The sequence below is a fragment of the Poecilia formosa genome, unplaced genomic scaffold (assembly GCF_000485575.1).
Source record: "Poecilia formosa unplaced genomic scaffold, Poecilia_formosa-5.1.2 Scaffold12, whole genome shotgun sequence".
Lineage (NCBI taxonomy): Eukaryota > Metazoa > Chordata > Actinopteri > Cyprinodontiformes > Poeciliidae > Poecilia > Poecilia formosa.
This window is the reverse complement of record NW_006799951.1, coordinates 2,089,605-2,105,093: the sequence shown is the minus strand read 5'-3', so window position 1 is coordinate 2,105,093 and position 15,489 is coordinate 2,089,605. Positions and strand designations below refer to the sequence as shown.

At 36.4% G+C, this 15,489-nt stretch overlaps 1 protein-coding gene across 3 annotated transcripts in view; it reads left to right on the top strand.

The window, feature by feature from the left end:
- Nucleotides 1–15,489, top strand: part of LOC103133545 (VPS10 domain-containing receptor SorCS1-like) — a 59,932-nt gene that overhangs the window by 11,309 nt on the left and 33,134 nt on the right. For 2 of the 3 annotated variants that reach the window (XM_007545319.2, XM_016667959.1), the window contains exons 2-5: nucleotides 10,093–10,160; nucleotides 11,086–11,185; nucleotides 11,402–11,560; nucleotides 14,309–14,382. In XM_007545319.2, the coding sequence (XP_007545381.1) occupies nucleotides 10,093–10,160; nucleotides 11,086–11,185; nucleotides 11,402–11,560; nucleotides 14,309–14,382 (401 nt within the window). Of the gene's footprint in view, nucleotides 1–8,191; nucleotides 8,260–10,092; nucleotides 10,161–11,085; nucleotides 11,186–11,401; nucleotides 11,561–14,308; nucleotides 14,383–15,489 lie in introns of those variants that run through there. The other variant, XM_016667960.1, reaches the window with a different exon arrangement.

Below are 15,489 nucleotides of genomic sequence, written 5' to 3'. Positions count from 1 at the left end.
TTTTTTTTTTCTTTCTTTGGCTTGTTTTTTTTTTTGTGTTTGTTCTATGTATGTCTCTCTCTGTTAGTTGGTTTTGTTTGTTTGCTTTTTTTTTTCTTTATATATTTTTGGCCATTGCTTAGTTTACATCTCGTTTCGGGCTTCAGAACATTTTCACATAATAGTCGCCACCTGCAATTCTCATAGAAATGAGCTACACCATCTGGCCTATGTAGGAAACCCTCATATTTAAAACTATGAGTTTGCTTCAGTCATTCATGCTCTCTATTTTGGCTATATAGTGATGCATTATTGGCAAACCTCAAACACAGTTGGTGAGCCTAATAGGACATATGGGCGAAAAAAAAAATCCATCCGTGGCATATTTATCCCATCTGCTGTTTCACTTCGTCAGAAGAATTGCACTTTATTAAGTAGTCCAAGAAGCTTTTGGTTTGTCAACATACCACCAATCTTTCACCATCTCCCTCAGCACTTCCACATTACAGATCGAGTGCTGAAGATTTAAAAGGATTTTGGAGAAAAAAAACAACAAAAAAAACAACACAGAGCTCGTGGCCCAGCGGGTACAGCTTTCTGCTTGGGTTAAAAGTACCAGACCAATAGCTGTCTAGTAATTGCGTGGATTGATCAGAGCCCCTCCCTGTTCACTTGGAGGCTTTTCAAGCTCAGCGGGCCGCTGTGTCCAAGAGGCCGAACTGGCTCGGGCTTTCAATTACGGTGAAAGAGCCAGCGACGCGAGGGCATAAGCCTAAAGAAGATGGAAGTCGTTTCAGAGGGTCTATCAACCAAGCTTCTACTTGGACATGGTGCTCATGTCTCAGCAGGAGGTGCCTAATAAATGCAGACACTTGCTGTTCAGCTTGAAAGCCACAGCTGTAACACAAAGTGTCTGAAGTGAGCCCTCTGAAAGTACAGCTAAGTTGTTCACACATCGGTAGAATTACACTACAAGTCACACTCCAGTTGAACTTTATTACTAAAACTGCTTCCTTTCTCTGCCGTGATTAACCAGCATCTGTGAATATTCAAGCTTTATGAGGGCGTGGGCAGTTTACATTGTGCAAAGCGATATTGTGATGCTTCTTTTATGATTCATGTTTGCCGTGACCTGACGCACGCAGTAGAGCCAACCGCTCCGACTTCAAACAAGCCAACTTTAGCACAACAGCTGGCCTACGAGGAAATGTTGCCTTTGTTAATGAACTGATATAAATTGATGTGACAGACAAAAGCCTCTGCACATTTTACGTCCTGCTCAGGTGGTATTGAAGTGCGGCGGCAGCGCGCTGCTGTGCCACTGGCCCCGGTGGCTGCTGGGAGATTTCACAGGGCAACACAGAGTGGAACTGAAGTAGAGAGTTCTGCTGTTGTGAAAGGTGTTAAGTGATTCTGTTTATTGTGGTAATTTCATCCGGGGCTATTCCACTTGCATCAGGGATTTCAACTCACTGGATTGTATTTTTTTTGTTGTTGTTTTAATTTGTAGAGGGTGGATCTTCTGTTCCACTGCTATCGTCTGTTTCACCTTATTATTTTGGTATTCCTTTAGTCGTAATTGTAATATTGACTGTGAGAAATCTTAATGTTTTTCAATCGCCTACCATGTCTTGTAAAAATGTTCACACCTCAAGCGTCAATGTATTTTATTTGATTTCTATGAGGACAGATCCACACAGGGTGTTTGAAAAATATTGAAAGTGAAATATTTTTTATATATATATATATTTGAGGGTTCATGGACGCCTTCATTAAACCCAGTCCAGGATAAATATAAATCTTGACATAGATATCAAGATTTTTATTTATGCTGGACTTCTATATAGATATCCACGAAGGCTTCAGTGGTTTGTTAGCAAACATCAGTGACGAAACAACATCACGGAACCCAGAGGATAAAGTTGTGGAGTCGTTTAAAGGCAGGGTTAGGGTAATAAGCAGTAATAAGCAAGCACTCTTCAGTCCATCACTCAAAGAAGGAAATACCATTCGAACCTACCAAGACATGGGCGTCCTCTGACAAGCAAGGAAAAGCAGCCAAGAGAGGCTCATGATAACTGTTGAAACATTTTAGAAATCTCCAGCTCAGGTGGGAGTGGCTGTCAACAAGAGAGCTATTAGCTGTGCACTCTTCAAATGTAGCTTGTACAGAAAAGTGGCAGGATGAAGGCCATTGTTGGGGAAAAAAAAAAAAAAAAGCCATAAGAAGATCTCTTACAGATGAGGCTTTTTGGTTTATGAAAAATTCTCCTGTAGAAAAAAAAAAGAAAAGAAAAGAAAATAGCTATAAAAGTGGCCAAAATAACACTCAGAGGCACCCTATAGAGAAAGTAGAACATATTTAAAATACATTTAAGTTACATGGAAATTCAATTTGGCACTTTTGGTGAACATTGTTCCTATTGGAATTGCTGTATATTATAAATGCATTTTAAACATGTTCCCTTTATTCACATTGGGTCTGTAGTATTTTTTGACCACTTGGGTTTTTCCCTTTTTCTCTCTCATTTTCATTGTTAACATGCATAAGATGTCAGTACATCTGTTGCATCGATACAGGTCCTGCTTGATTATAGTAAGGATCCTGCAGGCATTTCAAGTTTCTTAATGTCAGTAAAGGGGCATAACAAGACCCATGAAAGACAATGCCCTGGTCAATGATGCCAAAATGCACCTTTTTACCTCTTGCTACAGATATGAGTGCGCTATGCATTAAAACATGGTGTTGGCAGCATCATGCTTCAGCTGGGACAGGGAAGCTTGTCTGAGTTGATGGGAAGATGATTACAGCTAAATGCAGGCCAATTGTGAAAAAAAAAAAAAAATGTACCAGACTACAAAATACTCAAGACTACAGAGCACAAGCACAATTAAAGGGATTGGATCTAAGTGAATTCATGCTTAAGAATAATTTTGTGAAAATACAGACCTACATTCACTTGAGAACATACCAACATACCATGGGGTAAAAGTGAAGGTATACTCTCAACCCATGCTGACTGAGCTGGATGCTGTCTATTTTGCAAAGATGAAATGGGTAAATATTTTAGTCTGTAGAAGTGAAATAAGGTCATATTTTTCTTTTTTTTTTAATTGAAAACCATAAATCTTTCCTTCACTTCACAATTATGCCGTTATTCATGTTGGTATGCCATATGACATCCTTTCAAAATACGCTCAGATTTGTATTTGTAATCTAGAGAGCATGAAGCGGTTCATTAGCTCAACACATTCGGTTGATGTTGACAGATACAGCTTCCTAAAATTATTTTAATACCAATCTTTTTTTTTTTTTTCCACCGCACTGTTGCATTTGCGAGCTTGGATTCATCAAAGCTACGTCAATTTTTTTTTATTACCATTATTATTGATATTCCAATCACTTACTCCTGTAACAATTGCTATTATGGAATCATCCATCTGTTTAATTGCTGTTGCTAAATGTGATGACAGTCTTATTGATGAGGCAACTTAATTCCAACAGCTGATGAGGCTGGATCAGCGGGCCGCTGAGAGTGGGAATGAATTTCAGAGAGTGCTCTCGTGTCAATTGTTTCTTTCTTCAGCAAAAAGAGTTTGTTTTGCATTGTCTGGACAGCTATATCCCATTTAACAGCTTCATTTCACACCAGTAATCCCCTGAAAGTCACCCATTAGGCCTCCATTTGTTTAGACGTAATGATCAAATTCATCTCCATACATTTAGCTCCAAGGGTCGAGATTTACAAAGGATTAGAGCTGAGAAATCAATTCGCTTTCTCTTGGATGTCTGGTAATCCAGTTTGGGGACATGTTTGTGCTGTTGTAGTCTAATGAGTGCGGCAGTGCATGACACCTTTGTTGGAATTCAAAGGGAGAGGTAGGCGAAAATATGTAGGAAACAGAGTGTGCCTCTCTGCTACCAGGTCTTTTTTTCTAATCATTAAAAGAAGATCCTTCATCTGGTGATTTCAAATAACAGTATAATGGTTTGCAGGTCATGCTGAGCTTCAAGCAGCTGACTCCTGACAACTACAAAGTGAATATTGTATTGTTGTATTGATGTGTTAACTACAGCCATGAAACGCCGCTCCTAAGAAAGAAGGCTTCTCCAGTCAGTAACAAGGCTTTATGTATCCCACTGCAGCTGTTTGATTATTCCTAAGTAAACGCCTGTGATTAATTCCAGTACAGAAGAAGGGAAAGGTACGGATTTTGTTCTACTTTTCCAACTCATCCAAGTTGTTTTGTTGTAGATGACTCTGTCAGTGATTGTATGACCTTTGGATGGTGTACAACTAGTTTACTGGTAGATCATAAATCTCTGCAGCCCAGTCTGGACATCGGGACCAAAGTTGTACCAAGCTGTGCAGATAATTGCAAAAAAAAAAAAGGGAACTCCTTAAAACAGTATCATACTTTTATAAAAAGGTGAGAACAAACTTGGACTAACTTTCAGTTGTAAATGTTAATTATTATCATATTTGGGCATCCGATTTAATATTTACTATGCATGAATAAGGTAAGACATGTCATGATGGGAATCGCAAGCTGTGCAGGGATCCATGAATAATAAGAAAAATTGAAGACTGGAGGGGATAAATAATAAATGAATGTCAATATTTTTAATGACTGTGTGTTTGCAAGAAGATTACAGAAAAGAGGAACAAAAATGAATTAAACATTAGTATTTAAGTAGAAAATCTTTGGGAAGGTGTGGTTTTTGACTCAAGAAACCAAATACAAGCATCTATCTATTTTAGATTGTTTACCAAGCAAGAAACAGGAAAAAAAAAATGTTTTAAGAATAAAGAATACTGTGCATCATTTGCATATATTTCTCTCCAGAATCAAAATGACGTAATTGAGATTCAATTTTAAGATTTTTGACTTTCACTTAAGTGTTTTTAAATATATGTATAGTCACGTAGTATTCGTTTATGCAGGGCCAGACAGAGGTATAATAAAACTTTGTTTCAGCTGCAGGACAGAGGGGGGAGGGAGGGACCTTGTTTCCATGATGGACCACTTTCTTTTTACATCAGTGTCACCCCATCCACTCATAACAGTTGATAATTAGGAAGTAGATCTGCAAGATACACAGAAGGGCTTCCCCTAAAGAGCAGTATGATGCCCAAGCTTTATGGTTGCAAACACGGGCAGGATGTCATTCTGGCAATTAATTTGTATAACAGCACAAGTTTTTTTTTTTTCCTCCCCCACTGACTGTTGTGGGTTTCTACTTTTAAAAATGGCTTTTTTCAAGGAAGCACTTATAGAGATAAACACAAAAGTTAAGCTTCCTCTTGTGCTTCTTTGATTTGATTCCTGTTGATGAAGAAAAATGAATCTTTAAAGCAGTAAACAAGGCTTTAAAGAGCAGTAGTTGCATGATTAAAATCAACTACTGCTTTGATTAAAATTTTAATGTTTTCTTAAGAAATTACCCTCAACATTGTTGTAAAGTAATAATTTACAAAAAAGAAATCTTGAACTCTTATTATGAAAGCTGTTAAACACTTATAGCAGCATGTTCTGCCTGTAAGTTCCTCTGACGTGAGTTTATTCTCAGTATCAGGGTCGGAGGGGGATTCATTTTACCAGGAGCTTCTTGCCTCGGAGTGGCCCACTTAAGTTTGCAGTAACTTAAAAAATAAATAAATAAATACTTGGAAATATTGCCTGAGATTGAAAGTAAGTCAATAACTTATTTATTGACTCATTTACTTAAATTTACTCATTTATTTTCTCTTTTAAAATATCCTCATACCCATTCAAGGGTGAACAATGTTTCTTTGCAGTTTCAAATTTTGTTTTCTTAACAAGCAAAAGAGTTTATGCATATCCTCAGCAGTTGTTGCATTGCAGCTATGCAAATTTCTTGGCCTCTCTTGTCGGCCAGTTCCCTTTTATCTTCAAAAGTTCAAACTTTATTCCTGTGCTGCTGGTTGTTCTGACTCTAAAGCCTCACCACCAACAGCCTAGATTATTCGGATCCTTGTTTTTCTCTGATGAATGAAATTGTTTGTCTTTGTTCGGGTCATGATAATGTTACCTTTAATTTTAGATAACACTAAACATAAATTGGACAAAAAAAGTAAATACAGAAGGAATATGTCTCTTTTACAGCAATGTACCATAATGCTGGAAACTATACTAGGTGCATTGAGTCTGGTCTGTCTTCTTTGTTTCATTCCAGTCACTGACTTAAATTAACACCGGCCCTTATGGCCCATAATCCCAGTGGGCCCACTGGGATTTTTCCTGCTTCTCCTGGTTAACTTCCCTGAGACTGCTCAGAATTTGCACAGAAAAATTTGACCTCAAATTGTAGACTCTCTGAGTAAAGCTCAAGTTATTTGATTTGATCAGAACTAATATTATGCTTAGTTGACTCACATGTCTTCTTTATCCCTGCAATGCTTTTAGCAGTACTTCAAATTTGCCTCTTGGTTTTACTTGTCCTTATGCACAATAGTTAGTTAACAGTTGGTGTAGAAATTGTTTTATAATTACTGTTCATTCTTTATACACAACTCAGGTTCTTTTTTGTAATTCAGATATTTTATGCGGATCTAAATCATGCTGACATGCATCAACAAAAAACTTCCAGGGGACAACATGGGGGGAATATGTCATTAATATTCTAAATGAAACGAAGCCGCCTTTATGTGAGACTAAATATACAGATTTGTATTACTTCTGTGTTCGTACAGCCAATTTTAAATGCACGCTGCTTTCTAATAGGTCAGAAACAACCGAATGCGTCAAAATCATATGCTAATTATATTGCTGGTGCTTCACAGTTGCCAACTGTATTGTATCAGAAATCTGTCAAGTCTGACCTCTTGCAGTCACATTAACAGCTGCACAGCTGCATTGGGTTAATTTGGCATACGATACGATCAGCTTGTCAGAGGAATCAAACAAATTGCACAGTTGAATAATAAAAGAAAAGAAAATAACATCACTCTCCAGAGCATCAAACACCACAATTTATTATTAGCTTCAGCATCCAGTCTTTTTTTTTCTGCTTCTGTAAAAAGCAAACAAACCACTAACTCAGTTTAAAACAGCGATTGAAGTGCACTGAATCATCCATGCGGCTTCTGATTAAAGCAAAATCTTAAATTCCAACTACTCCCATCCAGCTTCATTATAGTTTTACAGTAATCCAATGCAGCCTGTTTGTTAGATTTTTGTGGCAGAGCAGCATCATGTTGTGAGAAAATTGTAAAAGGACTTGCACACAGTTTGAGATGTTGGTGTAACTTCTGATTTCTGAATTAGTTTTGTGGGAGTAAGAGTGGAGTTAAAAACGTTTAATGAGTTTAAAACAAGTAAACTTATCACATGTAGACCAACTGACAGCCTGCTCTGGCTCAGAACAAATTATTTGGAGGTGGTACTTCAACCAAGATGTCCATTACTATGTAACTACTTTGAAATTTGATTTATTTTGCAATCATGTTTTAAAAAAGGTACATATATATTTTTTATCTTCCCTTCTTCCCCATCATTTCAGATCCATGCTTTGTGATTTTTTTCATTTGACACCTTAGAACCGGTTCATCAAAAATATAAATAAATAACTTTGAAATATACTTTTACGGTTTCAATATATTACTCTGTGATAATTTTTAATTCGTGCAGAAAATTGACATCATCATTCAAAACTTCTCCTTCTGTCCTCTGATTGGTTCGGTAGAAAATCTACCGGAGAAAATCCGAGTGAAAGGGAGAAAGCCCCAACATTACTGTAAGCAAGATTGTTTTGTCAAGCAGAGTTTCACAGGGAGGGAATGGCCAGGCTAGCATCTTACTAAATAAATCCTAGTATTAGATTGGCTAACCTGCACAGCAACAGTTAGATTGGATTAACAGTACTTTTCCATAGCACCTGTGAGAGGTTTTGATTTGTTAAGTGGAGAAATAAAATAAATTAATATCTTCAGCACATGACCTTGAAATATATTTATAAAATTACAAATCATTTCAATTAATACGTTTTTTTTTGTTTGTTTTGTTTTATTTTTTTGCTAAAGACACAGATAGATTAATTTATTTGATACATGCATCTAAAGTTTTGTTAACAGTTTCATATAAATAAAAATTTTGGGTCATTTTAATTTATTGAATTGTGGCACATTTGGCTTTCTGTACTTACTTACTTATTTCAGTTTACTGCTTGTGTGATATTATTATTTTTGACATCTAAATACCATGGACAGAATCTTCCTCAAGAAGAACTGCTTTGCAACTTTGCATCTCCCAAAGGAGGTAGTAACATCAATATACAAATACACAATGCAGGTATTAATGTTTACCAGCCTCCAAATGTTACATTTGAGATTTCAGGTACGTCTAAGATTTCTAGCAACATTAGAGCCGAGGAAACAGATAAGGGAGGCCAGCTGTTGGTCTAGTTAAAACCAGCCCCCTTTTTGAGCTGCATAGGAAGATAATGGCCAGACTAGCTGTCTGTAGATAAAAGTGGAAATAGAGTCGGAACTCAGATTTGTGATTGACATCAGACTTATTTTTCTGTGTGCATTACCGCCACCTACTTGTATGGAGTGTGGATCAACATGTCAATTTTATTTATTTCTCTCTCTCTCTTTTTTTTATGTTATCGTATTTTAATTAACTTTGTGCCCCCCCAAAGAATCACAGTCCAGAACCAAACCCCCCCCCAAAAAACAATTAAAAAGTCAATGCTTTTACTATTTGAATTTCCTTGCAGTACATTTATTAAATTAATGGATTCTTTAATTTCTCCTGAATTTCTCCAACATTAATTTGTTTTGTATCTCATATATCCTACACAATAAAATTGCATTTCCTTTTTACAAATTTCCTCCGAAATATTGACAGTTTCCTGTAATATGTTGCTGTATTCTGAATAATGAGCTGTTAAATGCGGTATGTACAAATCTTAATCTTGTTGGTTTCTCCTCTCTTCTGTTTCTCCTTCCTCTCATCTCTCTCACTTTCTTTTGAATTCTATACCACCTTCTTTTGTTATCTTCCTCTCTTTCTTTCTGCCACCTTTCCCTCACTTTTTGTTTTTGACGTCAGCCATGCGGTAACTGTTCTATTTAAATAGTTGGAATTTCAACATGCTGACACTCATAGACATTGTCTGCTGTGCCTCTTACTAGTATCATTTTAAGATTTATTCTCCTTAAGCAAACACCCCTTTTAATTTGCTTAGTTTTGAGTTGCAGACGCTATTGATTTTAGATGTGCGCTTGCATATGTGGCTTGTAAAAAAACATGTTTCCACTACGGCTTACTACTGTTTGTGACAGGAGTGGATATTTTGAAACGCAACAGTCGGCCTTACAAGTTGTAATTGGGGGTAGTCAGAGTTGTTCCCAGTTTCCCAGTGGAAAATCTGACTTAGAATGGCATTCCAGTTTCATTTTTCCAACTGGGAAGTAAGAATTTTCCAGTTTTGAGCGCAACTGTAACGCAGCATTAGTCTATGCCTGCGGCTTTAGGTGTTCCCTCAGGTGACGGATGTGGTTCAGTTTCTTTATCATAACTGATGGAGACTGCCTGAATCAGAGCAGAAGAACAGATTGAAGCTATGTGTTTTCCTGCCTGCTGAGTACAGAACATTTTATACTTAGCTGGAGTGTCTTAATGCACTGAAAGTCAGAAGTTGCATCAGCAGACAAACCATTTCTGTGTTTGAGATTGGAGCTGTGGGGCGTTTCCCCCCCTCCCACTGCAACAAGGAGAATTGGGAAGATAAAATAAATAAGTGGTTTTATGTAACTTAAAATAATTAGGAATATGTTGTTGTTTTTTTAAATTATCACAGACAGCCATGTTTCTATCATGAGGCTGGGACAATTAACAAGATTTACCCTCCATCCCTTCTGTGCGTCTCCCCTTTAATTTCAGAGGTGTGTCCTAGTGAAGCATGATGGAGATTAATGCCAATATGACAAATGTCTGAGGGACTGAATGTTGGCACTTTAACAGATCAACTGGAGCCTTTAAAGTAATGTCATGTCTGGAAAAGGGCCTCTGTGGCACTTCACTGCTGCTGGTCTGCAGTCATCACACACTCCTTCACAGTGACCTGTTTGATCTGTTTTGCAGGTGATACTCATGTTGACGAAATACTACGACTTCAACTCTGGCAGAGTAACAGAGAGTTCTTTGTGGAGGTAAGCTCCTCTATTTTCAACATTAATAATGCTTATATATCAGAAGAAATTAATGGTGCAATTATAGCATTTGTAGCTTATTAGTATAGATTTGACATTAAACATATTTTCTGACATAAAATGGTTGCACTCTGCTAAGTGTTCAGTTGTGGTTAGATATCTGAATTGTGGTAATGTTTTTTCTTTTCTCTTTTTGACACCTTCACTCTTAATAATAGTAATAATAATAATAATAATAATAATAATAATAATAATAATAATAATAATAATAATAATAATAATAATAATCAACATAAAGTATGCTGTAAGTATTTTGGTAAAGTTTCAATATCGCTTGAACTTTTTCACGTTTGCAACTACATTTTAGTGTATTGTTTGTAGAAGTCACCTGCATTTTAAGTAAAGAAAGAAAGGAAGGAAGAAAGCATGGCAATTTAAATTATAAGACAATGACAAAAAATAAATAAATAAATAATTCTATGAAAAAAACACAACCATGCAAAAATAACATGCATATTTAAAAAAAAATACGGCAATTAAATATTTTCTTGTTTACTGTTTTTTTTTATTTTTTTTATTTTTTTTTTCTAAACTCAATAGGTTTGAGTTCAACATTTTAGCAATTTCAGCTTTCAAGTAAATTCATTCTTGGATTCTACACATTTTATGCAACAAATATTGGAGTAGGAGGTCTTTTGATATCATATATTTTTTTTCCCATTTATGACACATGGGTTATATTTGTTCATTTTTAGCTCTAAAAAGTCTCGTTTCGTTTAGCAAATTGCCTCAGGATGTTTGTTGCTGTAATTTTCTGCTTGCTTGATGTGCCTAACGATCCCATCAGCATCATAACTATTAAAGCCCCTGTTGTCCTTTAGCCACCACTCAAACCTATTTACTTTGACCTGTAATTCAATTACAGGTCAACTGATTATGGGACCACGTATGAAAAACTTAACGAGAAAGTGGGGACCAAGAGCATACTGAGCTACCTGTATGTGAGTCCAAACAACAAAAGGAAGGTGAGTTTTCTGTCTGTGTGCCATGTCAAAATCCTGCCTGCGCTGAATAAATTTACAGGCAGAGTGTCTTTTGCACAACATTGCGATAATGCACAAGCGGGCTGCGTTCATCTATGCAAGCTGTGGAGCAAACAAGCACATTTATTCCCTGTGGGGGTAAAAAAAAAATGTTGTCAAAGTAGGCTGCTGATTTCACCATCTCCTTTCTTGCCTCAGATCATGTTACTAACTGACCCAGAGGTGGAGAGCAGCCTGCTCATTAGCCTTGACGAGGGGGCGTCCTATCAGAAACACAGCTTAGGCTTTGATATTCTCAGCTTGCTTTTCCACCCGGAGCAAGAAGACTGGATCCTGGCTTACAGCCATGACCAAAAGGTAATGTGTAGGTGTCTACTCGTGTTTAGCGTGAACAAACCAGAACGAAAACTGAAAATGTGAAAGAAAAGCGCCCTTGTGAGAACATGTCAGCCGAAAGTGTTTGGGTTGCTTACCTTTCACACTCCTTTTTGCAGCTTTGTTTGAGAGCTTCATTTTATTGTAGTCTCTAAGTTTAAAAAAAAAAAAAAAAACTACATCTTTATTAAATAAAACAAAATACATGTTGCTGTTTAGCTTTATTTGGGAGCTTGGGGAGCTTTGATCCAACAAAAGGAATTGTTCTGCTGAGACTTTTGTACTGATACAGTACGTTGCAAAATTACTTGCACTCTGTGATATTTTTTAAATAAACACAAAGTTTAATTTATATCTGCAGTTTATTGGGATATTATATGATACAGCTAGACATAGTAGCAAATATTTATGTAGGTGAAGAAAAATTCTGGGTAGTTCGCAATAATTTTTTGCACGTAAAAATCTGAAAGTGTCAAAAGGCAGATTTTAAAGTCTCACTACTGGATTTTTACCAATTCAACATATAAATCTGTTTTTATTTAGACAATTTCATTGTATCTCTGGCTTTATATTTATGACCATTGTTCAGTGAACCTTCCCCTGACTCAAATCTTTTGTAGGCTTCAACAGATTTTTTTTTTCCAAGACTGCATTGTATCCATTCATATTCCCATTTACTGGAACTCCACAATATATTGCATAAATGCTTTTGTTAGATTCTCAGAGTCTGCAATATTCATAACACAACAGAATACAATTATTAAAATGCTTTGCAGGTGTTATGAACCCACACTTTGCATACAAGTGTAATATTTGGCCCAATCTAGGCATCTAAGGCCGTGATGACAATGGCCAAATTACTAAGGGTTAAATGAAGTCTTGGAATCACAAATTAGTTACAAATTACTTAAATTATGAAATAAATTGGGTTCTCTGGATTTTATTTGGAGGTTTCAAAGCAAATTTGAGTGAACACTATTGTAAAGCACAGTTTTCAGATTTAAATTTGGAAAAAAAAGTAAAAAAAAAAAAAAAAAGAAATCCTCCTACTTCACAATTATGCAATACTTTGTTGGTCTTTCATGTAAATCCCCCCAAATATATTGAAATTCATTCTTATAATGAAATGTGAAAATAATATAAATATATTTGCAAGGCACTGTGTCAGTATGTTAAATGGGCAGTTTTATAATTTTTGAGCATTCCATCATGTTACAATGTCATTCCCTCCTTACACCTGGAGTGTTTGCTTTGATTCTTTCATGCATGTTTGAGAAATCCTTGAATCTCTGGCAACTATTCAAGCTCCTCCTTGGAGCTTCTTCTGATTAGGGAAGAAGCTCCAAGTTTCTGAGCTTCTTCCCCAATCAGCTCCTTCAGACTAGCCAGCAGCAATTAGGAAACACCTGGGGTAAACTGCACATCTGCTGAGGTCTTAATTGCAATTCTGGTAAAAACATTGTTAAGGGTTAATAGAGGTGTGACTTATGACTTTCTGAAGGTCTTTGAAAGAGCAGGAGTTTTTTTAAAGAGACAGAGGCCCAATTTCAAGGCGTTAAATTACAAAGTCAGATTTCTATCTTTTGCATCATATTTGATATATATAGCATTTTTATATTGAAGGTCACACAGTTACTTAATTGTGCTATCAAATGGTACTGTGTGCCTAGAAAACACATAATACTGCCCCTTTAAGACAAGGCTGCAGCTGCTGAAACATCAGACCAGCTCCATCCTTAAACATAAGGTCTGGCTGCAGATGTTTGAATGGTTCGGGGCAGAACAAGAGAAAATTTGACAAGGAAGACACGCCCCCCTCCAAAAATCCCTAAGCTCAACACCCATACACACATCTGTGAACGCAAATACACAGCATCCATTACCATGTGCAAGAACCCTGCTGTCTGCTCCACTCAGCAGCAGGGACATCAAACCCAGTCCTTCTCAGCTTGCTACCAGAAGGCTTGATTTTCAGAGAGAGGAACAGACAAGGTCTGAGAAGTGAGATAAATGGTGGAGTAGGGAAGATGAAAAGCCTCGCAAAGAGTGATCAGTGGGTCAAAATAAAGACGCTTAGGAGAAGTTGGCCTTCGGGCTATTCTGTATGTTTCTGTAAAGCTGTATCTCAATTGTTTTCTTTCTTTTATTCCTGCCAAAAGGAACTAAATGAACATCAGCTTGGCTTCATTTTACATTTATTGATCGTCTGTCATGTTGTCTAAAAGTTGCGAGTTCTGAGATGGGTAAGAACGATGCTGCTGATCCCTCTAAAGCTCAGAGCTCAGGAATGCGTGGCACTCAATCAGTGAAGCGAGATGACGCATCTTTAATGTTCTTGAGCACCAATAAGGTTGCTATATGAAGACAAACTGCAATGACAGTTAAAAGAGAGGTTTCACAGAGTTTTTAGATTACAACCCTGCTCAGATGCATTGTGAACGAGTCTCATGTCTTGCCGTGAGAACAAATAGTATGTATTATCTTACATTTTTTTCTGAAAACTTGGCACTGAAGCGTGACTTCACTTTACCTAAAACAAATTGATTTTCCTCCTGCTACTGAATGTTATTCAAAATAACAGCATTTTGATTGCAAAAACTTCACAGAGTTGGCAGCTGCTCAATAATGCAATTGTAAATGAATCCAGAAATAATTCTGTCAGATATTCGGATGTGCTGATGCTGTATTTCATGTCATATTTATTTGTCAAAGGCATTCTCATTTTTTCAGCTCTATGTCTCCGTTGAGTTTGGGAAGAGATGGCAGCTTGTGCACGACAACGTCGTTCCCAACAGATTCTACTGGTGAGATCATTTGTCGGTCACTTAACTGTGGAATAGTGCAGTGTTGTTTTTTGGAAAACTTCATTGACATTGTGAGCATCTCTGGTGCTTTTGTACACTGTTAGTGTTGTGGAAAAAAATCAGTTAGCATAATTTTTGTGGCAAAAAAATGTCATAAATTAGTTGAATTTAATCAAGGTAAAATATTTTTCACAATATTTGCACATTTTCTCCTATTATAAAATTATAAAATTACTATTTAAGATGATTCGTGCTTCACAGATGAATCATATGTATTATGTTTGAATGTATATATATTTCATTACATAGTGAATACATCGATGTTATTTATAAAGATAAAAATTTCAAGAGCTCACGCAGACTTTTCATAGAATATTTTCAACAGCCTTGCAATACACGGACAGCATGTTCAATTTAGTCATATCAAAATATTATATGCTCTTTTCTTCTAATTCTGTATTAAGACATGTGAATTGCTGCAGATTTTTAAATTTCTTGTCTGACAGTTTTAGTGTTTTGCTCATCGAGATATTTGACCTTGGATAATTGGACGACTTATTATTCGTTTTATAGTTATTAGCTGCAATGATTTTTAGGCTTCTCTGCTGCATGTGTTTTAATAGTTACTGTTGCATCATCATTGTTAGAGATACAACATGGAGTAAACACTGTGAAGCAAGCCGTGACCTGAGATCGAAGGAAACCTTCAACCTAAATCGGACAGCTTTTATATGGATTAACCAAATTTTAGCATGACACACAAACAATCAACTAAAATAGAATAAAATAGCTGAGAAATTCACTCTGCCTGGTCCACAAAAACATTGCTCCTTAAGAAAAGGGAAAGATAAAAAAATATTTCCTTAGATGTTTTCTGTGCTTGATGCAAATTATGTGGCCCTTCCTAAGCAGACAAACACTTTGGTTGTTTAAGAAATGAAAAGCCGCCCATTGCATCGGCTGGGGTTAAATAATGTGTCATCTGGGAGACAGCTCTCCATGCACATGCTTATTTAAATGTGTTAAAGGTGGCACTTTTTCTTTGGCAAGACATTATATATTTATATATGAGAACTGTAGACAATTAATTTTAATTTCAACTGAACA